The following is a 26,371-nucleotide window of genomic DNA, read 5'->3' as shown; positions in this document are numbered from 1 at the left end:
AGTGCAAGTTGCTTTCAGTTAAAACAGATGCATTTTAGTCTGGGACTAGTCTTAAACCTGGTCTGTGAAACCGGGCACTAATGTGTTTTTTCTGTTGGCCAAAATCCCAGTTTTAAAGAGGGAGACTGTATTTGTCTAATGTGCCGTTAAGACAAAAGCTTGTTGACGTTGATAGAAAGTTTTGTTCTTTTTATTCAATGACGTAAGCATGACCATGAATGATCCAGCACCTCTTAGAGCAAATGACTTGTAGATATGCAGCTTTCCACGGATAACACAAAGCACATAACAGTTTATTCATAAATAACACTGTGAAGCATGGACTATTTCATTAAACTTGTCCAATGCAACTGAAGTCACCAGCAGCATGTGTTATTTCAGCATCTTCTATGAGCATCCTGACTGAACAACCTTAATTTCACTCATCCTAGCAAAATGGAATCAAACTCCAGAAGGTCCATTTCTACGGGGTAACTATGCACAGATGTATTATTAATGCGTGTCAGTGACTGGGTCAACCCTCTTCCTCATTTGCCAAATCTTTCAGAGGCTCCACAGAGTTGTAGTGCTCACCAAGTCCATAAGCATGCCGCATATAACTGAAAGAGACAGAGAAACAAACTTTAGTACAGCAGTAGGGGTTGTACTTATGCACAGAATATTCATTTAATATATATATATAAAAGTACAACTTGAGTTATTTACATTAATGTGATTGGTGGCTTGTCATAATCTTCACCAATAATAATAGAGGGGGATTCTGCCTGAATGACTTCTATCGGTAGCTGGAGGACCTGTGAAAGGGCTTTTAACTGTCATGGAGAAAATATCAAAATAAAAAAATAGGCAAATGATGGATTATGACTTTTTAATGTTTGTTGTTGGAATAAACGGCTGGTATTCTTACCTCTAACTGTCCACCCCAAGCAGCTGTGTCTGCAACATCATTGCAGTATTTCTCAAACTCATCTAAAGAAAAAAATAATCAACAGTTAACAAAAGAATCCATTCTGGCATGTAACAACAAGCATTTAGCTTTATGACAAAAATATTTTCATTTGTGTTCCGAAGATGAAAGTAATTACTGACAGAACTTTCGGTGGAACTAACCCTTTAAATTGTGTCAGAAATCAAAAGAAACAAAAGAAACATTTGTAATATTACAAAATATTTTGGTTTCAAAATAACTTTCGATTCATCAAAGATTCCTGAAAATAAATCAGCAGCACAGCTATTTGCAACATTGATCATCAGAAATGTTTATTTAGCACCAAATCCGCATATTAGAATGATTTCTGAAGGATCATGTGACACTGAAGACTGGAGTTATTAGGCTGAAAATTCACACCACATGAATAAATTACATTTTAAAATATATTAAAATAGAAAAGTTATTTTTAATCTATCTATCTATCTATCTATCTATCTATTGAAGTGTATGGCACGGAGTCTGGCATTCACCTGCAGTGTACATGTCTCCTGAATTGGGGTCGGTGAGGAACGGGAGGAAGTCGTCTGCATGGCTCCTCATGTACTGAGCTGTTTGAGCCCGAAGCTCTTTGAGGCTGAGGGTGGTGCTTCTCTCCGTCAGCTGATCCTCCACAGCGCGGTACATGCAGTGACCGTCAGAAGAGATCTCTCTGATCTGCAGGTGCTTCTCCACCAGCTTCTGTCTCAGCTTCAGACCCTCCTGATGACGGGAGCCGCTGAGATTCTCCACTTCCGCTTCAGCAATCCGGACCTCCCGCTCCTTCTCAAGAGCAGCCTTTTTGTCCTAAAAAAACACCAAGAATTTTCAGTGTTTTCAAAATAGATGCAAGTAAGTACAGTCACCTTATATGATTAAAATAACTCACCCGCTTCTTCTGGGCTTTAGATGTCCGACTTGGCTTGCTTGGATCCGTTTTTTCATCATTATTTGCCAAACTCACTGATTCCAATGCATTTGAAACCTCCTCCACCTTGGAACAATCCATGATATCAGAATGAGTGAGTGTGTATCTAGTTGATGTGTCTGGTTTCTAGGTAGGGTGTTATAACATCTTCTATTAACAACATTTTACTTACCGAGGAAGTGTTCTGAAGATGTTTGAGCTCATTTTCGTGTTTTTGATCGAGTTCAGTCTCTAGTTTGGCTATGTCTTCTGTCAGCTGTTTCCTCCTCTTCTTATCATTTTTGGGAACAGCATTTTTCATAGTTTGTATTTTTGCTATGACATGAAAAATATATCTATATTTGGTATTGTGTACTTTTATGTTTCGTTTATTAACCCATACAGAGTCATGCAATGCATTTTGTGGTATTTCAAAGGGAAATTTCAGAGAAATTAGTCTTATAATTTGTAAAGATGTAATCGTGACATGTCATGTTTTCTTACCTTGCAGGTCTTTCTTTTCCTTGCGTTGCTGTTTGGCTAACAGCTCCTCTGCTGACTCCACTTCCTCCATGTCAAAATTAACTAATATTCAGAGCAATAAAATATGTGCAAAAAATGATCTAAACGATAAATACATTATTCGTTTCCATCAGGTTTACTTATTTGACAGCAAGGACTGAATTGCGGTTTTCAACTCATAGAAAGCAGTTGTTTTTTCAGTTCAATTGATCTGCAACTGCAAGTCACACGCATCATGGATTCAATGGGAACACAGACACTGAACACAACACATCCGGGTTGTAACATTTCAAAATAAAAGTCTTAGAAACCTAGAGCTTTCGGTATTTTGATATAATGGGATAAAATGGCAGAATATATAACCAGTAATTTACACTAACTTAAACCAGTAGTTTACAAAGTACCTTAAAAACAGTGTTTTATTTTGATCCTTATTATTTATTCATCGTAATTTCTAGGTAACGTTAAATGCAATTATTTTGAAATCAATGTCCAGTTGCAAGAGTGTTGCCGCTTCTTTATTAATAAACTCACTTATAAAAATAAATAAGTCGTGGGTTGCGTTTTTTGGGGGGATTATTTTCAGAATCATTTTTGATGTGGTAAATCGCTTTAATCAGTCTGTGTTGCCATAGTGTGTTGCTAGTTTTGCGATTGAAATCTGGCAACACTGCCAGACGCAGCTAATCGAAACTGTTCGTTCAAACGACCCTTGTATTGCTGATCGACACGCTCCGTGGGCTTTTAATGTCTGACATGCAATTCATGTTGACAGTTCTAGCATGCTGACTTTAATACCACAGATTAACTTCAATAAGGTATAATTTTGTAGTAGGAGCGAGGTTTTTGCAGCCTTGCAGGCAATGTTGGGAAGCCAAGGGATTCAACCTGTCACTCTGGTCTTCAATAACTCCAAGAACTGCTTTCTTCAGCTGTCATCAAACTTCGCCACTCATCTCTGTCTTCATGAGGTTCGTGTCTAGCTAGCTGCTTTATAATAATAAAAATGCTATTTATTAGTCCGCCACTGTACTGTATGTTTGCCTTCCATAAAGTTCTGAATGTTTTGAGAGTCATGTATCATTAATGTGATGTCAGAACCAGATCCTGGAGCTGTCATGGGGTGTTTCTGCACCCGTGTTCCTCAGCTGGATCAGGTCTTCAGGTCCAGAGGACCGAGTTGAGATCAGCAGACAGCTGGGAGAGAAACTTGGGCTCAAGGAGGGGGAACAGGTTTGCCACTGGTTAAAATGTGCTGCATATGACTGTGAAGTGATTTGATGTAGCATGGTTGTAGTAGATAAGTTGTTCTCAACCAAGGGACCGAGGGGCCCACAAGTGGGCCTCAAAAGGATTTAAAACAAGAAAAAAACAAGAATTAAAATAAAACAACTAAAATTGAAAATATTTCTTCTTTTTTTTTAGTTTTGTATGGAAAAAACCTGGATATATGCCTCATTTTAAAAGTGTTATTTCCAGACGGGGAAAAGTCATGTTAATTAACTCTATGGGTATTTTTTATACATTTTTATGAATATACATTTTTCTAGTTATGCCAAGCTCTAAAATATTTTAACAGGTAAACATTTTGAGTAAAAATATTATTATGCTGCTTAATTATCCTTAATCCTCATCAATTAAATCATGACCAACTGTAAAAGTCACAAGGCCTTTGAATATTGCTGTGGACAATGAAGGGCCTTGGAGTCAAAAAGGTTGAGAAGCACTGATGTAGATACATGTAACATGGTTGTGATGTGTTTTAGGGGTATCTGCGGCCATGTCATCAGGTGCAGTCAGTGCAGCAGGTGTTCGTAGAGCCTCTGTCTCCAGATGACTGGGAGATCCTGGTGAGGCCACAGTGGCATCATTTCTGTCTTCAGTCCCAAGGAGATGTTTAGTTGATATATAGTGGTATATGCCCCATTATAATGCATATAAATCGAAATCACACATCTTTCAAAGCCTACTTGAAATCTAAATGGACCTAATTTTCTTTCATGAATCATTACTGGTCAACTTACCTGTATAAATAAATAAATAATAAAATTACTGGTCTTATTTTGCACAATTCATCAGTGCTTATCATTCTAAAAGGACAACAAAGTTAGTCCTTCACAATCCACTGCAAACATCTGCATCTGGCTCAATTTTGGTATGAAACACTCAAATTTCATGACCCAGTCAATAAAATGTATTTTCATTGAACGCCTTTTTTACTTTATACAAATACATTAGATCAAGTAAAAATGGGTTGTGAATGCCTTTTCAGTCAAAAATTTGATTGAACTTTGTTCCAGGAGCTGCACAGCATTGTTCTGGAACAGCAACTCCTGGATCAGATCCGAGTGGTCTTCAGTGACGGTGTGTTCCCTGTATGGGTGGATCAGCACACCGTCATCTATATCAGGATAGGTCAGTCTGCCCTATTTTAAAGGTCTGTCACATTGAAGTTGTCATTGGGTATGAGCTGATTCTTGTACACTAATGATTCTTATATTTTTAGCATCCCTATCTCCATCTGTTCCTTATGGCCGACTGGAGCAGTTCACTGAGCTCGTTGTCTCTCCAAAACTACATCCAGGAAATGAACAACTCCACCAAACTCGATCAGTGGAGCCAAGTCAACATCTACAACACCAGAATGTTGATGTCACGTCTTCCTCCAGCTCAATCGTCCATCGGGAACCCCTCAGTGGTCATCTGGGGAGTCAGAATGAAGGCCATTGGGGAGGTATAGCTGATCTGAAAAGCTTGTTTAGATACTTGTTTACAAGAGGATTCGAGCCTGCAAAGGAGAATCTCACAGTTCCCACAATTCCCACCATCCTGAATGACTGTATCCTCAGAACATGTGGAACTCCTCCTAGCTCTGTCAGCCATTTAGGCTCATGTCATGGAGATGTCCATATACTGCCATGGAACCTGCAAGAACAAGAGAACTGGAATCCAGGGCAGTCTGCCTTAACATACGGTAGACTTTCAAAGATCCTTTCTCCTAAAGAACTCAGGGAGAAAGTCAAGCAGTCCATGGAGAAGAAGAAAATCAGAGATGGACCTCACAAAGGGAATGACGCAGAGGAATGTAAGGAGAACGCTGTTGTGGTCAGGATGCTTTGTCACAATATGAAAAGGCTGCTGGAAGACCAGAAATTCCATAAATGTGAAGAAATTTACTCTGGGAAGGTTTGGGTAAGTTATTACAGTTTCAGTTCAGTTATATGAGTTTCATAGAAATATTCTTTAATCTTTATATTGGATCCAACCAATACAAACAAAAACGAAAACAGGCTAATAACCGATATAGTACAGATATATTGTGCATCCCTAGTAAAAATCTTGTTAAATTTTCTTATTGTTGTAGATCCCAAAGGTGCTGCAAAGGCATTTGAAGATTGAACCTCACTCGGCGGTGAGGATTCAGCCTTTAAAGTCATTGCCAAGAGTAGCAGAAGCAGTCATGGTTCGCCCATTACTACCGTTGGTAAGATTTTCTTTCAGACTAGTGCTTTATGTTGTCAGGTAATGAAAATATTGTATTGTAAAGTTATTCCCTGTTTTTGTCTGCAGGCAGAAAGTGAAAAAGAAGAAGATGTTCAGTCTGCATTCCTCAACTGGCTGCATGCTCAGAGCCATCAACCTTTGACCTGTCTGACCGGACGCACTAATGTCATTCTCTTACCCTGTGCTGAAGGTGTGAGGAAGAACCATAAACATGTATGTTTTCATTAATTTTACAATTATTACAGACTATTCTGTGTTTTTCTCTTCTCAGGAAAAGAAGAGTTTGTCTTGACTGTGCTAAAACCAGAGCAACAGCAAGATGATGAGATGTTCTTTCTATCATCCAGTTTACTAAAGAAAACAGACGTGCAGGTATAAAGACATATCATTTTTGGAAATTAATTTTCCTTCTCATGCATGCTCAACAAACCAGCTCAATCTCTGTTTAGATTGTCAGAGAGCCACAATATTCTGACCACAGTGGCGCTGATGATGATAATGAAGATCTGTATCTTGGCTTTCCCTCCCTCAGCTCTCTTGGGTATGCTCGTATTCTTTTTAAAAAGAGGAAATGTCAATTAGAGCTGCACGATTATTCGCTAAAAGATCTCGATTCAAACACCCATGCGATCTTATTTCTAAATGACAACAATTCTCCTATGTCTATTAATCCTTTGACAACATCACACCAGAAAATTCAGATCTGCGGTGCCGTTGCCACTGACCCAGAGAAAGCATAGGTATGAAGCAGCTTCACAAATAGTCTTTTCAACCACACAGTATCATATTTCTGTGTTACAAATTATTGCAAAAGTACTGGGATAAAACTGAAAGTTTATAGTTCGGATATAAACGCTGATGTCTATGGTAGACAAAATAGAGCAAAACACCTATCGCAAGAGTGAATGTTAAAAACATGTCATTGAATCATTCGTTCAAGAGATTCATTCAAAAACGCTGATTCAACCAATCAGAACCTCTAGTAAATTACATGTTATTTTTTTTAGTTGTCTGTTCAGAATCATGGGAGAATCGCAATCTCTATTTGAAACAAACAAAAAAATATTTGTTATTCTCAACTTATCCAGAATCGTGCCGCTCTAATATCAATGTATTTTTTTAATATCCATAGCAAACAGCATTTACTTTCTGTTGAGTCAGTGTAGTTTTTCTTTGTTGTATGTGAGTGTTGAATCTGTTTGCTCAGTGGGGTAGAGGACATCGGCAGGTCTGCTTTCGAGCACATCTCTCATGCTCTAATGGGAGGTTCTCTGTCGCGTGAGCTGGTCTCCACAGGACGTGGACTGAGGAGTGGAGCTCTGCTCATCACAGGTGCAAAGGTAACCTTCACGCTTATGCTATGGCCCTTTCAAAGTACGATGTGGGATATTTGTACTAAATATTATGAAAGTCATTATTTTTTGCAGGTATACGATTATCAACCGAGAATATTTATTAAGATCATAACGATCAGGTGTCCTACCGTTCAAAAGTTTGCGGTCTGTAATATTTTTTTATGTTTTTTAAATAAGTATGCTCAACAAGACTGCATTTATTTGATCAAAAATACAGTAAAAACAGTACTGTTGTGAAATACTATTGCAATTTTAAAATAACTGTTTTCTATGTTAATATATTTTAAAATGTTTTTTAATCCTATGAGGGCAAAGCTGAATTTTCAGCATCATTACTCCAGTCTTACACAAGTGTCACATGATGCTTCAGAAATCATTCTAATATGCTGATTTGCTGTTCTAATAACGTTTCTGATTATTATCAACTGTTTAATATTTTTGTGAAAATGTGAGTTTTTTTTTTTCAGGATTCTTTGATGAATATTTTAAAAGAACAGCATTCATTTCAAATAGAAATCTTTTGTAACATACATAAATGTACTGTATTTACTGTCATTTGTATTTACAATTTAATGCATCCTAAAAGTATTAATGTCTTAAAAAAAATACTGACTTCAAACTTTTGAATGGTTGTGTTCATTTGCATCAAAATTCAGGGTTAAACATCTCTGCTGTTAGTCTGACTTCAGGTGGCGTTCTAAGTAGTTTGAAATTCTACATTGTTGAATGGATAAATGTAGCAATCGCTCCCATGCACTTGATGACTTTACACTGATGTCAAATTTTGCGACTTTTTTGGAAATCCAGATAACAATCATGATCAATTTCTTGCTTTTCTCCACAGGGCAGTGGAAAATCTTCTCTATCTAGAGCGCTGTGTCGAAAGGCCAGTGAAGAGCTGGACGTCCACATTCAAGTTGTGGACTGCAAAACACTAAAAGGTAGGCAAGAATATTAGACTGACCTGTTTTCATGTGGATTCCAACTTAATTACATTTTTGTCTTTTATCAATCATATTTATCAATATTATTAATATTATGAATGTTAGGTAAGAGAGCAGACAAAAGCAGACAGAGGTTGGAAGAGGTTTTCGAGCAGGCAGTTTGGAGACAGCCTTCAGTGGTCCTGCTGGATGACTTGGATCACGTGACCGGTGCTGCGACCTCACCTGAGCACGAGCATGGGCCAGAGGCCGTACTGCGGCAGCACATAGCACAGAGTAAGACATAACAGATGTGCCTGGCTCTACATGAATCTCTGTGAGGAATCATCTAATGGATGTCTTTACTTTGCGTGTTCTCCTCAGGTCTGAGGGATTTGGTGGATGAGATGGTGGTGCGCTCCAGTCTCATAGCTCTGATGGTCACAGCACAGAGTGAACATTCCCTTCATCAGATTCTGACTGCGGTGCAGGGTTCACACTTCTTCCAAAGCTTTTGCAAGATCCAAACACCAGATCAGGTGGGTTCATGAAACTGCAATCTAGGACTACATGATTTGGGTAAAAGAATCAATGAAAAAAATTGCGATTGTGATTTAAAATGTGATTTAAAAAGTTCCAGGGCTGCACAATTTGGCCCAAAATTTTGTGAGTTATATATCATTATGACTATAGTAATTATAAATATAATTATATTCAACAACCACAATAATAATAATAACAATAATTTTAAACTTTAAAATTATAATACTTATATTTATTACTGTCTTAATTTTTATACATAGCCATATCACGATTTCAGTTTTCTTTAGATTAATCATGAAGCCCTATCGCAATATAACAAAAACATTTGGACTTCAAAGGTGGGATTTTTAGATGAGAAAGTCACTGAATTTGCTAAAGTTTGTGATGTTCCTGTTTGAATCTCTGCCAGAACAAGCTGCACTGTGAACGAGTCTTTATACCTATAGTAAAAAGTCTGACTACTCAAGACTAGTCAAGTCAAGTCAAATATATTTATATAGCGCTTTTCACAATACAGATTGTATCAAAGCTGCTTCACAGTATCAATCAAAACAACTTAACAGTGTTTGTTTATTACTGAAAAAAGACATCCAAGTTTGGTAGAGCTGATCAGTGGTATGATGGGTCATTTAATTTGAATATCCCCAACTGAGCAAGCCAAAGGCAACAGTGGCAAGGAACCGAAAAACTCCATCAAGTGACCCGATGGTGTCCTAAAACTCCATCAGATGACCCAATGGAGAAAAAAAAAACCTTGGGAGAACCCAGGCTCAGTCGGGGCCAGTTCTCCTCTGGCGTTTATGAAGTAGAGGCCGAATTTACAGTAACTGTAAGATAAAAAATGTATATGAATGCCTGGCTAAATAGATGCGTCTTTAGTCTAGTTTTAAACTGGGAGAACGAGTCTGAGCAACGAACAATATCAGGAAGGCTATTCCAGAGCTTCGGAGCTAAATGTGAAAATGCTCTCCCTCCTTTGGTGGATCTGGATATCCTAGGAATGACCAGAAGCCTTGAATTTAGTGATCTTAAAGAGCACGATGGATTATAGGGCGATAGAAGATCCGTTAAATAGACTGGAGCTAAACCATTTAGAGCTTTATAAGTCAAAAGCAATACCTTGTAATTAATACGGAATTTTATAGGTAACCAATGAAGTGATGATAGAATCGGTGTTATATGATCATATTTTCTTGATCTAGTAAGAACTCTAGCGGCTGCATTTTGGACTAACTGTAGCTTGTTTATTGAAGATGCAGGACAACCAGCTAATAAAGCATTACAGTAATCTAGTCTCGAGGTCATGAATGCATGAACTAACTTTTCTGCATCAGAGACTGATAGCATATTACGTAGCTTAGCAATGTTTCTAAGGTGGAAAAAGGGTGTTTTTGTAACATATGAAATATGCTTTTCAAAAGACAGGTTGCAGTCTAATGTAACACCCAGGTCTTTTACTGTAGCGGATAAAGTAACAGGGCATCCTAATATGTTAAAGTCGTGCTGTGAAAGGTTTTGTGGACGGTTTTTAGAACCGATAAGTATTACCTCTGTCTTGTCTGGATTTAATAAAAGAAAATTACGCGTCATCCAATCTTTTATATCTTTAACACAATCTGTCAATTTGGATAATTTAGCGTATTCATCTGGCCGTGATGAAATATATATTTGAGTGTTATCGGCATAACAATGGAAACTAATTCCATGTTTCCTTAGAATATTACCAAGTGGCAGCATATATATTGAGAATAATAAAGGGCCTAACACAGATCCCTGCGGCACTCCATAGTTTACCGAAGTTATGATCGATTTTTCTCCATTTAAGTAGACGAAATGGTAGCGGTCAGATAAGTATGACCTGAACCAGCTTAATGCTTCTCCTTGAACACCAGTGTAATTTTGTAGTCGATCTAAGAGTATTGTGTGATCTGTAGTATCGAACGCAGCACTAAGATCAAGTAAAACTAGTACTGAGATACAGCCTTGGTCCGAAGCTAAAAGTAAATCATTTGTGATTCTAACAAGCGCAGTTTCAGTGCTATGATGTGGCCTGAATCCAGACTGAAACTTTTCATAGATGTCGTTTTCTTGCAAGAAAGAGCCGAGTTCAGCGGACACAACTTTTTCTAATATTTTTTACATGAATGGAAGATTTGAGATGGGTCTGTAATTTGCTAGGTTATTTGGATCTAATTGTGGTTTCTTAATAAGAGGTTTTATAACTGCCAGCTTGAACATTCTTGGAACATGACGTAAAGATAAAGATGAGTTAATTATATTCCACTATAGGTAACACTTCTTTCAATAATTTAGTTGGTATAGGATCTAATAAACATGTTGTTGTTTTACTAGACTACCCTAGTGAAAAAAAGTAAACTACAAACCATTCACATATTTACTGACATATCGCTTGAGATTTACTGATATAAATATTATAATTGAACTTTATTTGGAGTACTACTTTATTGCACAATTCACTTTTTTTTAATATTACGCCTAAAATGTGTTTTAATATCACTATTAGTAAGGATAGTATGATCTCTGTATAATATCAGTCTTTAAATGCAAGATATTTGTACCTGAAGTATACTTGCAATAGTTCCACTTTAGCACAATCAAATATACTTAAGTATATCTTTAGTTGAATTTTAGTTTTATTCCTGCATGTGTGGGGGTTTTTTTAAGAAAAGAAAAGAAAATGACTGTAAAAGGATGTTTTCTCTTTGTAGGCTCAAAGGGTTGAGATTCTGAGGTCTTTGATAGTCAAAAAGAACTTCCTGGACTGTCAAACTACTCTTGACCTGGACAGTGTTGCCAAAGAAACGGAGGGCTTCATGCCACGAGACCTGAACCTGCTGCTCAAGAGGGCCATCCATGCCAACACTCTACACAGCAGAAACAATGGCAACTCTGAAGGCCAGTGCTATATCTAATTTCATATCTTTCTATGATTCAGCTGTTTTTCTGAAATCTAAGTTTTCTGGTTCTACAGATTTGAGCTATAAGGACTTCAGACAGGCCCTTCAGGGCTTCACCCCACCCTCCCTCTGGGGGGCTCAGCTGCAGGCTCCCACCGGGGCCGGCATGGAGCGTATTGGGGGACTTCATCAGGCACGTCAGCTCCTGATGGACATCATACTGCTGCCAGCTAAGGTATGGCAGCTGTTGTGCACAAAATGTCCATTTCAGTGTAAGAATCAAAATACAAAAAAGATGGGCACATCTAAAACCCAAATTGGGCTCAGGTGCTGTACAAATAGATAACAATAAATAAACAAATAAAATCATTTCAGTGTAAAGGCCCGTTCACACCAAGCACGATAACTATAAAGATAACGATAAAGAAATAATTCTAAAAATCGTTCTCCATATTAAAGAATAACAGAGTTCACACCACAACTATAACGATAAAGATATGAGGAACGATATCGTTGGGATCACTTTCAGAACGATTTTTTTCCAGCTGTCGAACGATAAAACACTGACAGCCAATCAGAATCCATTCTAATTTAAAGGTCTACTTTGAAACCGCAGCGCGGGCGCGCGCGTGCTTAGAATAAAAAGACCGTTATCAGTCGTTGGTGTGGACGCATATATAGTTATCTTTATCGTTATCTTTATAGTTATCGTGCTTGGTGTGAACGGGCCTTAAGACCATCTTTTCTAAATAAATAAAAAACAGTTCATGTGCAAGAAGATTTGGCGAATAGAACTAGACTGGTTAAAAATCTGTGTTAAAGAGTGTGTTTAAAAAGTGTCTAACTGAACTGACTAACATTTTTTTTTTCATGGAATTGATTTGAATCAAAATATTTCGAGTTTTGCTCTGCTGTAGAGTATTTTTTTTGTGAGTGCTTGTGTTCCTAACAAGTCAGGATGACAATACTGGTCTGTCTGTTCTCAAATCAGTGTCATTATCATTAACTAATACTAAAACCATAAAAAACTAAATAAACGCTAACTGAAAAAAAAAAAAAAATGTTTTTAAAGAACTAGATGCCAAGGAAATGTTTCTCTTTTTCATTTAGTTTTACTTCAAACACTAAAATAACAATCTTAATAAACTTAAAACTAATACATTAAAATTAATAAAAACGTCTCGGTTACGGATGTAACCCTCGTTCCCTGAGTAGGGAACGGAGACGTTCCGTCGGATGACGACGAATGGGGGTTTCGCTTAGAAGCCAATCAACTTCAAATACTTCAAAACGAGCCAATGGCAAAGAAATGCCATGGGTCTGCGGAATTTGCATAGCGTAACTCCGCCTCACCTCGTGAGTATATAAGGAGAACGCTGGCAGCAAACCGGCATGTTTCTTCGCTGAGGAGCCAACCTGAGTTCAGGCGATCCCCGCGGTACAGCGGAAGTGGCAGGAAGACGGAACGTCTCCGTTCCCTACTCAGGGAACGAGGGTTACATCCGTAACCGAGACGTTCCCTTTCGTTGTCACTCCGAGTTCCGTCGGATGACGACGAATGGGGATACCAGTCTAATCACGCCATTTCTCAGCTGTCTTCCAGTGCCCTGCGTAAATCTGAGATCCCTGTCGTGAGACTAGCACGGACGAAGGACTCCTATTTAACACAGGAATACCAAGGTACACTGGGGAGCATATCCCAGATCTTAGGGAAGTATGCAATTACTGCCAACCCAGAGGGGGGGACTTAAGAATACACATATGACCCGAGGGATGCATATGGGGAATCACTGGGGTGTCCAGCCGCAGGTGGAATATTTCAACCCCAGGGGTGGCAAGGTGGCTTGCCAAGGGAAAGACACATGCTCAGAGAGGCTTACAGTGGGAATACACATGTGGGGGTAGCTCCGGGAGGTACCATGCACACGGGAGGCACCTAGCCGACGCGCAGGCAAGAGACACTGGCGCCGACGTCAGGAGTGCTGGAGGAACTCAGGGCTTTCGGAGAAGCTCACCTGAGGAGAATATCGCACGTATCCAGTCCGTGGAGTGGAGTGGCGAGCAAGCGAAGACACCTGAGCGGGTCCGGTACTAGCTGGTTGAAGCGAGTACATGAGAGGACACTGGCTCCACTCGGAGATTGTAGAATCTGGCGAATGTGTTAGGTGTCGCCCAGCCTGCAGCTCTGCAGATGTCTGTTAGCGAGGCGCCATGCGCTAGAGCCCAAGAGGATGCCACACTCCGGGTGGAGTGGGCAGTCACACCAAGGGGGCACGGTCGACCTTGCTGCTGGTATGCCAAAGCAATGGCGTCCACTATCCAGTGAGACAACCTTTGCTTGGAAAGAGCCTTTCCCTTCAGCTTCCCACCATAACAGACAAAGAGCTGGTCTGAGGTCCTGAAACACTGCGTTCTGTCTACATAGATGCGAAGAGCACGTACTGGACAGAGCAGTGCCAAGGCTGGGTCTGCCTCCTCCGGGGGCAGCGCTTGCAGGTTCACCACCTGGTCCCGGAAGGGAGTGGTAGGAACCTTGGGCACATATCCAAGCCGGGGTCTCAGGATCACGTGAGAATAGCCCGGCCCGAATTCTAGGCACGCTTCGTCAACGGAGAATGCGTGCAGGTCCCCCACCCTCTTAACGGAGGCCAATGCAGTCAGAAGCGCTGTCTTCATAGATAGGAAGTTTAGCTCGACTGACTGCAAAGGCTCAAAGGGAGCACTACGCAGGGCAGTTAGGACCACTGCGAGGTCCCAAGAGGGTACGAGAGGAGGGCGAGGAGGATTCAGTCTCCTCGCTCCTCTCAGGAACCTGACGATCAGGTCATGCTTCCCCAAAGACTTACCTTCTATAAGGTCGTGCTGTGCGGCAATAGCGGCTACATAGACCTTAAGGGTGGAGGGAGACAGCCTTCGCTCCAACCCTTCTTGAAGAAAGGAAAGCACAACACTGATCGAACAACTCCGGGGCTCTTCTCGGCGAGAAGAGCACCAGCTGACGAAGAGGTTCCACTTCAACGCATAGAGGTGTCTCGTGGACGACGCTCTAGCGGAAGTGATGGTAGCCGCCACCGCTGGTGGCAGGGTACTCAAACCTGCCTCGTCCCGTCCAGGAGCCACACGTGGAGGTTCCACAGATCGGGACGAGGGTGCCATAGGGTGCCCCGTCCCTGAGAAAGGAGGTCCTTCCTCAGAGGAATCGGCCAAGGAGGTGCTGTCGCGAGGAGTACAAGTTCGGAGAACCAGGTCCGGGTGGGCCAGTACGGCGCGACCAGAGTGACCTGCTCCTCGTCCTCCCTGACCTTGCGCAGGAGTTGCGCAAGAAGGCTCACTGGGGGAAACGCATATTTGCGGCCCCGCGGCCAGCTGTGCGCCAGAGCATCCGTGCCGAGCGTGCCCTCGGTCAGGGAATAATACTGGGCGCAATGGGTCGAGTCGTGAGAGGCAAACAGATCTATCTGTGCGTCCCCGAACTGGTCCCAAATCAGCTGAACCGTCTGGGGATGGAGTCGCCAATCTCCGGGGAGGGGCTGAAGCCGTGACAGCTCGTCGGCTGCACAGTTCAGGGCTCCAGGGATGTAAATGGCTCGAAGCGACCTCAGATGCTTCTGACTCCATAAGAGGAGGTGGCGGGCGAGTTGCGACATACGGCGGGAGCGCAGACCACCTTGACGGTTGATGTACGCTACAGTGGCGGTATTGTCTGTTCGGACTAGTACGTGTTGATTCTTGAGCACGGCCCGGAAGCGGCGCAGAGCAAGACGTACAGCCTGCAACTCGAGGCAATTGATGTGCCATAAGCGGTGGGGTCCTGTCCAGGAGCCCGCGGCAGCACGTCCATTGCACATGGCACCCCAGCCCGTGGTGGAGGCATCTGTCGTTACAACAACATGCCGGGAAGCTCGTTCCAGAGGCACTCCTGCCCGTAGAAAGCTGAGGTTCCCCCACGGGGTGAAGGTCTGACGGCAGGTCGGAGTAACTGGTACTCGGAGCGTGCCGTGTTGCCATGCCCACCTCGGGACTCGGTCGCGAAGCCAAAGCTGAAGCGGTCTCATATGAAGCAATCCGAGCGGCGTTGCCGCGGCTGCAGATGCCATATGCCCCAGGAGCCTCTGAAAGAGTTTCAGTGGAACCGCACTCTTGCCCTCGAACTGTCTCAGGCAAGTCAGCAGTGACTGCGCGCGCTCGCTCGTAAGCTGCGCGGACATGGCGACCGAGTCGATCTCCATACCGAGAAAAGAGATCCTCTGCACGGGGCAAAGTTTGCTCTTCTCCCAGTTGACCCGAAGGCCCAGACGGGCTACATGGCGGAGTACCAAATCCCTGTGTTCGCAAAGCTGATCTCGAGAGTGAGCTAGAATCAGCCAGTCGTCGAGATAGTTCAGAATGCGAACCCCGTGTTCCCGGAGGGGAACAAGGGCTGCCTCGACGACCTTCGTGAAGACGCGAGGGGACAGGGCTAGCCCGAATGGGAGAACTGCGTACTGATATGCCTGTCCCTCGAAAGCAAACCGTAGGAACGGTCTGTGTCGAGGGAGAATGGAGACATGAAAGTAGGCGTCCTTCAGGTCGATCGCTGCAAACCAATCCTGGTGCCGCACACATTCGAAAACGCGTTTGGCGGTGAGCATCTTGAACGGCAGCCTGTGAAGGGAGCGGTTCAATACGCGCAGGTCCAGGATTGGCCGTAACCCACCGGTTTTCTTCGGGACAATGAAGTAGGGGCTGTAAAACCCGGACCTCATTTCGGCTGGAGGGACAGTCTCGATCGCACCCTTCGCCAGCAGGGTAGCAACCTCCGCTCTCATGATAGGGGCATTGCCACCGACCAAAGTGGAGCGGACTCCCCTGAAGCGGGGAGGAGACCGCGCGAACTGAATCGCGTAGCCGAGCCTGATCGTTCGTGCGACCCAGCGGGACAGGTTGGGAAGCTCTAACCAAGCTCCCAAGGACTGCACCAGCGGGGTCATGCGAACCACAGACTTCCCGTCGGTGGGGCAGCTAGGCGGTATGACTGACCCAGACGTGGACGGCATAGCGGCCCGATGTGGGGGTGCAGTCATGAACCGCGCCCTGACAGAGGAGACCAGGGAAGGACGAACGTTCCACGGGGGTCTGCTCTGCCAGGGGTCTGGCGACAGAGGGGGATGAGAGTGGTGCGGTCCGGGGACGGCACGCACTGTCATCCGGCTCTGGGACAGAGGAGGACGAGGGGTGCACGGCCCGGGGGCGGCGCACCGTGTCGTCCAAGAACTCTGTGTGCTCAGGGATGAACGTGTTATTTCTTTCTTTAACCACATTAGGGTACTGCCCACCCGTGGGTGAGCAGCGGGGAGTGGAGAACAAAAGATTCTCCCCCGGCCCTCCACCGGGGGAAGGAGTGGTCCTGCAACCACCTCCTGAGAAAAACACGTCATCCCTGAGCAGCCCGTCTCAGGAGCGCCGCTTGGCCCGGCGTTTAGCGGGGGGCGGGGCTGGAGAGGGCTGGGGCGCCCTCTTGCGACTTCCTCCGCGACCGGGCCCGGGTGGAGGCTGCTGCTTGGGCCGGGCGGGAGGGGCGGGAGTCGCAGGAGGGCGCCCTCGGCGGCGAACAGACTGAGTACTCTGCCCGGTCGGCTGGGTGGAGGCAGCAGCGGGCCGTCGGGGCAGAATATGCTTGATAGCCTCAGTCTGTTTCTGCGCAGTCGAGAACTGTTGGGCAAAGTCCTCGACTGCACCGCCGAAAAGGCCATCTTGCGATATGGGGGTGTCGAGCAGCCGGGACCGCTCGGCATCCTTCATATCGGCAAGATTGAGCCATAGATGTCTCTCCTGGACCACGGCTGTGGACATCACCAAACCCAGGGAGCGTGCGGTCACCTTCGTCGCTCGGAGAGCAAGGTCGGTGGCGGCGCGCAGCTCATTGAAGAGCCCTGGGTCTGTCCTACCCTCGTGCATGTCCCTGAGCATCTGGGCCTGGTAGACCTGCAGAATGGCCATGGCATGCAAAGAGGTGGCTGCCTGTCCCGCAGCTCTGTAGGACTTCGCCACTAACGTAGACGAGTACCTACAGGCTTTGGATGGGTGCTTTGGCTCACCACGAGACGAAGCGCTCTGAGGACACAGTTGCATCGCAACAGAGCGTTCGACCGGGGGAAGCCCAGTGTACCCACGGGCAGCGGCCTCATCGAGGGGAGGAAAGGCGGATGAAATCATCGAGCGGTCGCGGGAAGACATGGGAGTCTTCCAGGACTTCGAGATTTCATCATGCACGTCCGGGAAGAAAGGTATCGGGGCCTGACGGGGACGGGGATCCGCAGCCTGACCCAAATACCAATCATCCAGCCGCGAGCGCTCGGGGCAGGGCGGAGGGTTCCACTCTAACCCGATGCTCGCGGCGGCTCGAGACAGCATGGCCGTCATCTCTGGATCTGACTCTGGCACAACTGTAGTCACACCCGAAGGCGGCAGCTGTGATGAGTCTTCACTTCCAGCAGACTCAGACCCACCTTGTGATGCTGCAATAGACATGGCATCTTCCTCTGGAGCGCCAAAGGAAACCCGCGGGACACCCGAAGATGATCTCGCCGGAATCCCCTGAACACTCACGGGTTGCAGCATTGGAGAGGGTGCGGCTGGGCACGGACTGATAGTCGGCGCTTGGTTCCAAACCGTCACCCTCAGATCACCCTGGCCACCAGCCGAAGTACTAGCTCTATTTCTAGAGTCAGTAGATCGGGGTGTGGATGAGGGGACCCTCACTCTTGCGAGATCACCGAGTCTTGACCGTAATGCTGCGATGGTCATGTTCCCACAGAGAGAACATGAGTCATCCACGAGTGCTGCTCTAGCGTGATCAATGCCCAAACACACTATGCAGCACCCGTGCCCATCAGAGTCGTCAACCAGCCTACCGCAACCAGAAGTGCACGGGCGAGGCATCTTTAAAAAGACGTGCCACGTGCAAGCTCTTTTGTGAGAAAAAGAAACCTGATTGTGTTGAAGCGCTCGGGGAGAAACACACTCGCTGTCGAACCACAGACAGATAAGCAGGAAGTGCGCGCTCGCCGAAGATCGCCGTCACACCAACACCAGAGAATCTTGCTCGTTTGAAGAACTGACAATTTCAGGAATGGCTTGTGGAACGAAGGATTAACTTGGCTCCAAAGCGAAAACATGCCGGTTTGCTGCCAGCGTTCTCCTTATATACTCACGAGGTGAGGCGGAGTTACGCTATGCAAATTCCGCAGACCCATGGCATTTCTTTGCCATTGGCTCGTTTTGAAGTATTTGAAGTTGATTGGCTTCTAAGCGAAACCCCCATTCGTCGTCATCCGACGGAACTCGGAGTGACAACGAAAGGGAACTATATAGACACAGTTTAAAAATAATAATAAAAATGACAAAAAACCCAACGAAGTTACTAAAAGTTTAAAAAAAATTAAAGTTATAACAAATACTTTAAACAGAAAAAAAAAAAATGAAAAAAAAATGAAACTATATCAATAATAGTAAAATAACACTGCTCAGGTCATATTTTTAATGTTATTGGAGACACCAAGTATAATTGTTTAAATCTACTAATTCAAAATATGAATTCATCTATATCTATAAATTGATTTCTGCGACAGAAACCATTTACCAGTGATCATAAGGACTGGGACAGACATAGAGTTCCCTTATTCTTTTTAACCAAAGCCTTTCCATTATATATCCCTATTCATGTGTGGTTGAAGTAATAGTCTGATGTGTCATGTTGTGTCCAGTACCCGCTGCTCTTCTCCAGTCTTCCCATGCGTCAGTGCTCTGGTGTGCTGCTCTTTGGCGCTCCTGGAACAGGCAAGACTTTACTAGCTGGAGCTGTGGCCAAAGAGAGCGGCATGAACTTCATCAGCATCAAGGTAAGGGAAAGTGTACAGTATGTGTATTGACATCAGATTTGAATGTCCTGATGTATGGATAAGTCCTATGTGTTTCTCCAGGGTCCCGAACTCCTCAGCAAGTATATTGGTGCCAGTGAGCAGGCAGTTAGAGATGTGTTTCAGAGGTCTGTCTGAATGCTCTTCTATATGAAATATAGTAGCAGTTTACTAAAGTCATCACCAAATGTGTGTCTGTGTTGCTGCAGGGCTCAACAAGCTAAGCCGTGCATACTGTTCTTTGAGGAGTTTGACTCTCTGGCCCCTCGAAGAGGCCATGACAACACAGGGGTCACTGACCGTGTGGTTAATCAGCTACTTACTCAGCTGGATGGAGTGGAGGGACTGACAGGTACATCAGGATTGAAGATCAAATGCTCACACTTTTACCTGGGTTCAACCTGAGGTTGTTCCGTTTTGACCAGCTTCATGGTCTTAGTTTGTTGATCTGTGAGTAAGTGGGTAGTTGACAAATAAAATGTAAAAGCAGATTTTAGGTTAAGGTTCATATATACACTACCGTTCAAAAGTCTGGGGTTGGTAAGATTATCTTTTTGAAAGAATTCTCTTGCATTTAGGCTGCATTTATTAAGTCAAAAATAACAGTAAAAACAGTCATATTGTAAAATGTTTTACAATTTAAAATAAAAAAAAAATATTTTAATATACTTTAAAATGTAATTAATTCATGTGATGGCAGAGCTGAATTTCCAGCATCATCACTCCAGTCTTCAGTGTCACATGATCCTTCAGAAATCATTCTAATATGCTGAATTGGTACTCATGAATCATTTCTAATTTTCTCAAAGTTGAAAACAGTGCTGGTTAATATTTTTGTCAGGACTCTTTGATGAATAGACAGTTCAAAAGTATTTATTTGAAATAGAAATCTTATGTAACATTATAAATGTCTTTACTGTCACTTGATCAAAAATAATAATGCATCCTCGCTAAATAAAATTATTAATTTCTATTTTTCTTCTTACTGACCCCAAACTTTTAAATGGTAGTGTATGTATATGGTAAAGTCACCAAGTTTTTCAACATTTTAAATCAATCTTTTGCTCAGTAGTCCTGTAGTGTGACAAATTAATTTTTTAAAAACATAAAAGGTATTCTAATAAAAACTGTATAATTATATTACAACTGGGAAAAAATTATTGTATACAGTAGCACACCACCATCACACTGTTGAAACTGCTTGAAATTGTATGTCAACTACCCAAGTGCCTCATGTTAGCATGTAGTGTTCATTCGAGGACACTTGTGCGAAGTTTCAGTTTCATGCTTTTAATTCTGCTGTGATTATTGCTTATACTGTAGCAACATCATCAAAATCAGTAGATTAACTTATACAAGTTATCTTGCCACCATCTAATTCTACATTTAAAAAACAATTTGTTTTGCCACAAAAACACCAAGACTGAGACTGTAGAGCAAAGCCAATTATGTGACTTGAGATTTTCTTTTTTTGATATTTGGAAGATTGCATTGTTGTATTTGTGAGAAGATCTCTGCATAGTTTTTTATTTCCAGGGGTGTATGTGTTGGCTGCCACCAGTCGTCCTGACCTGATTGATCCTGCTCTCTTGAGACCTGGGCGACTGGACAAGTCTCTCTATTGCCCTCCTCCTGATCGGGTCAGCATGTTGTCTGGCGCACATCGGTTTTACACCTAAAGATAATTTTACACCATCTTTACACCTAAAAGATCTTCACTATTAATTCACTGATACATATCTGTCCTTCAGGAGTCACGACTGGAGATCCTGAGGGCTTTAACTCATTCTGTGCCGCTGGCTGCAGATGTGGACTTGGAGCAGATTGCTGTGGCAACAGAGCTGTTCACTGGAGCCGACCTGAAGGCCCTTCTCTATAACGCTCAGCTAGAGGCCATCCATAGCAGCCTGGGGCCCAACCTTCTGCATGTGTGTTACACACAAACTCAAACATTGACCCATACATATATCACTCGAACCACATGATCAGTGGTTGACCTACATGGGTTTTTCAGTGGCTGTGGCTGATGCCCATATCTAAAGACCAGTGGCCAGTGGTCAACATATACAATAATGTTCAAAATTTTCGGGTCAGTAAGATTTTGAAATGTTTTTGAAGACTCTTGCTCACCAAGTCTACATTTATTTAATTACAGTTAAAATAACTGTATTCTATTTTAATATATTTTAAAATGTAATTTATTTCTGTGATATATGTAAATACACAATTCATATGTATTTCAACTGTCATATACAATCAAGACATGCTCATATGTGTTGAAATTAACATGTACACAAAATTCACTCCAAAATATTTATATAAATACAATATACAATTGTCCAAGTGATCAGCGCTGATAATCTCAAAATGGTCAATAACTGGGCTTGTCGATATGTCAGTCTACAACTACACTAGATTTAGAAATGATATAAAAAGTAGTCAGTACATCAGTGCTAAATGTACAGCTCGTGTGTGAATCAGACTCTCTCTGCTGTTTTATAGGATCTGGGCTCAGGGTCAGACAGTGATGTCAGCCTCTCGTCCCTGATCTTCCTGAACCACAGCAGCGGGTCAGATGACTCAGCTGGAGAGGGGGACGCAGGGCTGGAGCACTCTATGGTTCTGCTGGACCCCAGTGAACTCCCTCCTGAGGACCCACGTCACAACATCTGGCGCCTTTACTTTGGCAGCTCCTTTGAGTCTGAAATGGATAACCAGTCTCTATCTGAATTGGTGAGACTCTAAATTTACAAATGTTATATTTAAAGGGGTCATATAATGCCATTTTTGTACAAGCTAATATGATTCTTTAGGGTCTAAATTAAAAGTTTGTAATATACTTTAATTAAAAATTCTCATTAGTATTGTAAGAAAACACGCCCGCCGTTTCAGTGCATATGCCTTTAAATGATAATGAGCTTTGCTCACCCCGCCTCTCTGTTCTGTGCGTACACCGTTTGTAACACAATAACCATAACGCGTTGTTCAGTATAAACGTGGGATTATGAATTATATTGAGAACATCATACATAGAAAACATGCCGTAATGTACCCTAAGTGTAAACCTTAGACGCATTTATTGTGAAGCGTAAAGATAGCGATTTGCAAAGATTAAGATAAATATTAATATAAAGTTTAATAAAACGTTACACTCACTTCAGTTCTTCTGGAGGTTCAGCAGGAACACGAATAGCTGGTACCGATCCTTTTTTCATGAGCAGCTTCTTAGCAAATCCAGCTTTTTACTGATCCTCGTTTATAAAGCAGTCTGGTGAGAAATGATTCGCGCAAACATGAGAGCATTGACGTTGCTCGTGGGGAATATTCCCTTCGAAAACAAACACAGCCACTGCGTCTTCAGCGGTTCGGATTTAGGAACATTAAAATGACTGCTGTGTTCGTTATTACACCCAAGAACAGAACACCACAATCGCTTAGACGCCATTCTGCTCATAGACAGTGCTCCAGCATATCAACAATGACCGCGCCGGTCCGCGCAGACTATGATTGACAGCTCGCTCACGAGCGAGGACGGGTCTGTGTTGAAACGTTCCTGTCAATCAACAATCGTGGGAGGGGCTTCCGACCGTGTGACGTCGAACGGCTTGATTTGAGGCAGGGGAAAACATATAAGGAGATTAAAACAAAAACACTGGATGGATTTTTATTATTTTATGATAGTTGTGTACAGGCATTGCCAACACACATTTCAGTACAATCAACTTGTAAAAGTGCATGTACCATTATATGACCCCTTTAAAAATAATTGATTATATGTCATTCCAACTACTATGATAATTGAATACTTTTGAGCTTCTTATGAGACTCTCACATTCTGTTCTGCTCCCAGAATTCTCAGTACCTGTCTGGAGCCAATTCGACTGCCCCCGACCTAACGGGGGCGTCAATGAGGGATCCAAGCTCCTGTCATGCCCCCCTTTTTATGTCCTGTCTGCAAGATGGCTTTCAGGAACTGACCCATGAGCAGTCAGAACGCCTCCGAGCAGAAGTCAGCAGCGTTAAGAACAGTTACCGCAAAAACACGGTCAGTTGCCTTCCTCATACATCGTCCATCTATGGATGATGGATGGATGGGTAAAAAAACCCAAAAAGACAGGAAAACTAGTTATTTAAAGGGATAGTTCACTTTGAAATAAATTTTTGGTATGTTTTAGCTTACCTCAAGGGCATCCAAGATGTAGGTGTCTTTGTTTCCGCAGTAGTTTCAATTTTGATATTTTTAGGTCAAACCGTTCTTGTCTGTCAGTCATATAATGCAGGTCTATGGTAACTTCCTCAAAGAGCATGCACAGAGAAGTCCAAATTAAACATGATTTAATGACTCGTAAATGTAAGTACACATTGATGGCCTAAGACACGAAACGAGCGGTGAGAAAACGAACAGTATTTATATCGTTTTTACCTCTTGTAAACACAGCCACGTCCAAGTGATCTGAGGGCGAACCATCAATTTAAATAACTAGTTTTCCTGTCTTTTCGTTTTATACCCAGAATTGATCAGTTGTTGACCTACATGTTATATCTTTTTGTTTTTATACCTATCCATCCATCATCCATTTATCCATTCATCATTCTATCTAGTTTTCCAATTCATTCATCCATCGAATTTTCCCCTACATTTATCCATGATCTAATTTTCCCATCCATCCATCCTTTCAGTGAGTTTTCCCATGATCCCATCCATTGCTATATCCCTCTAGCTGTCCCATTCATCCATCCATCCATCCATTTATGATTCTATCTATATAGTTTTCCCATCCATCCATCCATCCATTTATGATTCTATCTATGTTGTTATCCCATCCATCCATTTATGATTCTATCTATGTTGTTATCCCATCCATCCATTTATGATTCTATCTATGTTGTTATCCCATCCATCCATCCATGATTCTATCTATATAGTTTTCCCATCCATCCATGATTCTATCTATATAGTTTTCCCATCCATCTATGATTCTATCTGTTGTTATTCCATCCATCATCCATGATTCTATCTAGTTTTCCCATCCATCATTCTATCCATCTAGTTTTTTATCCATCCATCCATTTTCCTATGCATTGCTATATCCCTCTAGTTTTCCATCCATCCATCCATTCAGTGAGTTTTCCCATCCCTCCATCCATCCATCCATTTATGATTCTATCTATATAGTTTTCCCATCCATCCATCTTTACATATGATTCTACCTATATAGTTTTCCTGTCCATCCATCATTCTATCTATATAGTTTTCCCATCCATTCATCCATCCATCCAGACAGAAGACTGTGTTAGAGTGTGTAGCTGCTCAGTAGATGAGATCTGCTGTTCTTTTGTGTTCATAGGATGAATCCTCTCTGGTGCAGACTGGCCCCAGTAAGCCTGGCTCTCTCATATGCCAAACTCACCTGACCACCGCTTTGGCTAACACTAGAGCGTCTGTCAGCAGAGAAGACTGGAGGAGATACACTGAACTGTGAGTGCACTGTTTTTACACATTTCAATTACACAATTCACACCACTGCATTGCTGAATTTTTCTCCTTCCGTTATGCAGATATGAGTCTTTCGGAGCCTCCAAGGAAGGCAAGTCTCAGAGAACTGCTTCATTAAAAGCAGGTCAGCGGGTGACCTTGGCTTAATGAGAGCCTCGCATAAATTAATACAGCTCAGGGCATTAGAAGGTGAATTTTTGTGTGATACGATCGACTCGGTTTGTATCACACATTCTGGGCTTTTCTACTTTTCTCCTCAAGAGCAAATGCATACTTTCAATGTTTTAATGTTAATTAGAGGGATGTATCAAAAAATTTATTTTGATCAAGTGATGTGTTTGCTAAATTTGCTTAGATGCTGTAGGCAATATAATGTAAAGACAACAAATGTGTGTATATATACATTAAATATGTAATTAATTAACTTTTTAATAAATGACATTCTTCTTGAATATGATGGCTGTTTAATTTCTTCAGTGCCTCAGATACATTGCACATGTCTCAGTATAACTGAAAATGCTGTATATCGAAAAAAAGAGAATACCTAGAGATAGTAAATAATTCATTTGAATGCTAATTAGTGTTTTTTTTATGTGACAATGTTGTTGCTGTTTGAAGTTTCTCTAGCATCAGTATCAAGGGATTCTTACCATAACCAGTTGGTGGCAGTATATTCCCACTATCCGAAAGCCAATTGGCGTGTTAAAAAAGTCCTGCATGGATACTTTTCAATCTGTATTCAAAGACATCTGTGTCCTTCTCTTTGTATAAGAGTATAATCTTCTTTTTTATGATCCGTAAAGGCCTCCAGCTAATTCTGTGAATAACTGACATCTGCAGAACCCCAGGATCGGAGTTCTCCTAAATTGATTTTTCAATTCTTTCATTGTCTTTAGTCTCCCTTAGGACATACGGTACCTTAGAGCTACCGCTGTCTGTGCACCTTTAGCACATTCTCAGTTTTGTGCTCATGTGAGTTGGATTTTCCTCTCACAAATCTTTAAATTGATTCCAGAGTTGCTGCAAGATGCACCACGGCCTATACATGTACACTCTGATGCAGCAGTTTCTGCTGAGTATATAGCCATCCTTTGCTCTGGCCCCTGCTGTTAGTATTGTGGCCCATTGAACTATGTCTTAGCCAAAACAGAATGAAAACAAGTGACATCATTGGACTAGAATAGAATAAGACACTGTAGGCCTACTGGCATCGTGAAAAAAAAAAAAAAAAAAATGAAACAAGCAAAATTGCTCTTAGCGGGGTGTATCAGTTCAGTCTGTTGATGATCCAGCCTTTATTATACTCTCAGGATAGTGTCAGTATCATCAAGTATTAA

At 42.5% G+C, this 26,371-nt stretch overlaps 2 protein-coding genes across 2 annotated transcripts; one reads left to right on the top strand and one right to left on the bottom strand.

Annotated features, from left to right (window-relative positions):
• Positions 1–262: 262 nt before the first annotated feature.
• On the bottom strand, positions 263–2,618 carry otud6b (OTU deubiquitinase 6B). The gene is made up of 7 exons (XM_056257586.1): positions 2,379–2,618; positions 2,068–2,210; positions 1,857–1,961; positions 1,462–1,774; positions 908–969; positions 706–812; positions 263–599 (listed from the first exon to the last, which is right to left on the bottom strand). The coding sequence occupies exons 1-7, from the start codon at positions 2,446–2,448 to the stop codon at positions 515–517; spliced, it is 885 nt and encodes a 294-aa protein (XP_056113561.1). The 5' UTR covers positions 2,449–2,618; the 3' UTR covers positions 263–514.
• A 532-nt stretch (positions 2,619–3,150) lies between these two features.
• On the top strand, positions 3,151–25,342 carry pex1 (peroxisomal biogenesis factor 1). Its single transcript, XM_056257659.1, has 24 exons — positions 3,151–3,367; positions 3,495–3,629; positions 4,163–4,246; positions 4,697–4,811; positions 4,903–5,588; positions 5,761–5,880; positions 5,967–6,090; positions 6,172–6,272; positions 6,350–6,441; positions 7,108–7,240; positions 8,100–8,196; positions 8,305–8,475; positions 8,563–8,717; positions 11,451–11,637; positions 11,714–11,874; positions 19,385–19,519; positions 19,601–19,665; positions 19,747–19,889; positions 21,074–21,177; positions 21,289–21,465; positions 22,040–22,270; positions 23,388–23,582; positions 24,886–25,016; positions 25,097–25,342. The coding sequence occupies exons 1-24, from the start codon at positions 3,260–3,262 to the stop codon at positions 25,179–25,181; spliced, it is 3,735 nt and encodes a 1,244-aa protein (XP_056113634.1). The 5' UTR covers positions 3,151–3,259; the 3' UTR covers positions 25,182–25,342.
• Positions 25,343–26,371: the final 1,029 nt, after the last annotated feature.

The sequence above is a fragment of the Rhinichthys klamathensis genome, unplaced genomic scaffold, assembly GCF_029890125.1.
Source record: "Rhinichthys klamathensis goyatoka isolate OS25496 unplaced genomic scaffold, OSU_Roscu_1.1 h1tg000140l_1, whole genome shotgun sequence".
Lineage (NCBI taxonomy): Eukaryota > Metazoa > Chordata > Actinopteri > Cypriniformes > Leuciscidae > Rhinichthys > Rhinichthys klamathensis.
Note: the sequence above shows the minus strand (reverse complement) of the source record. Positions and strands in the feature narration are given on the sequence as shown.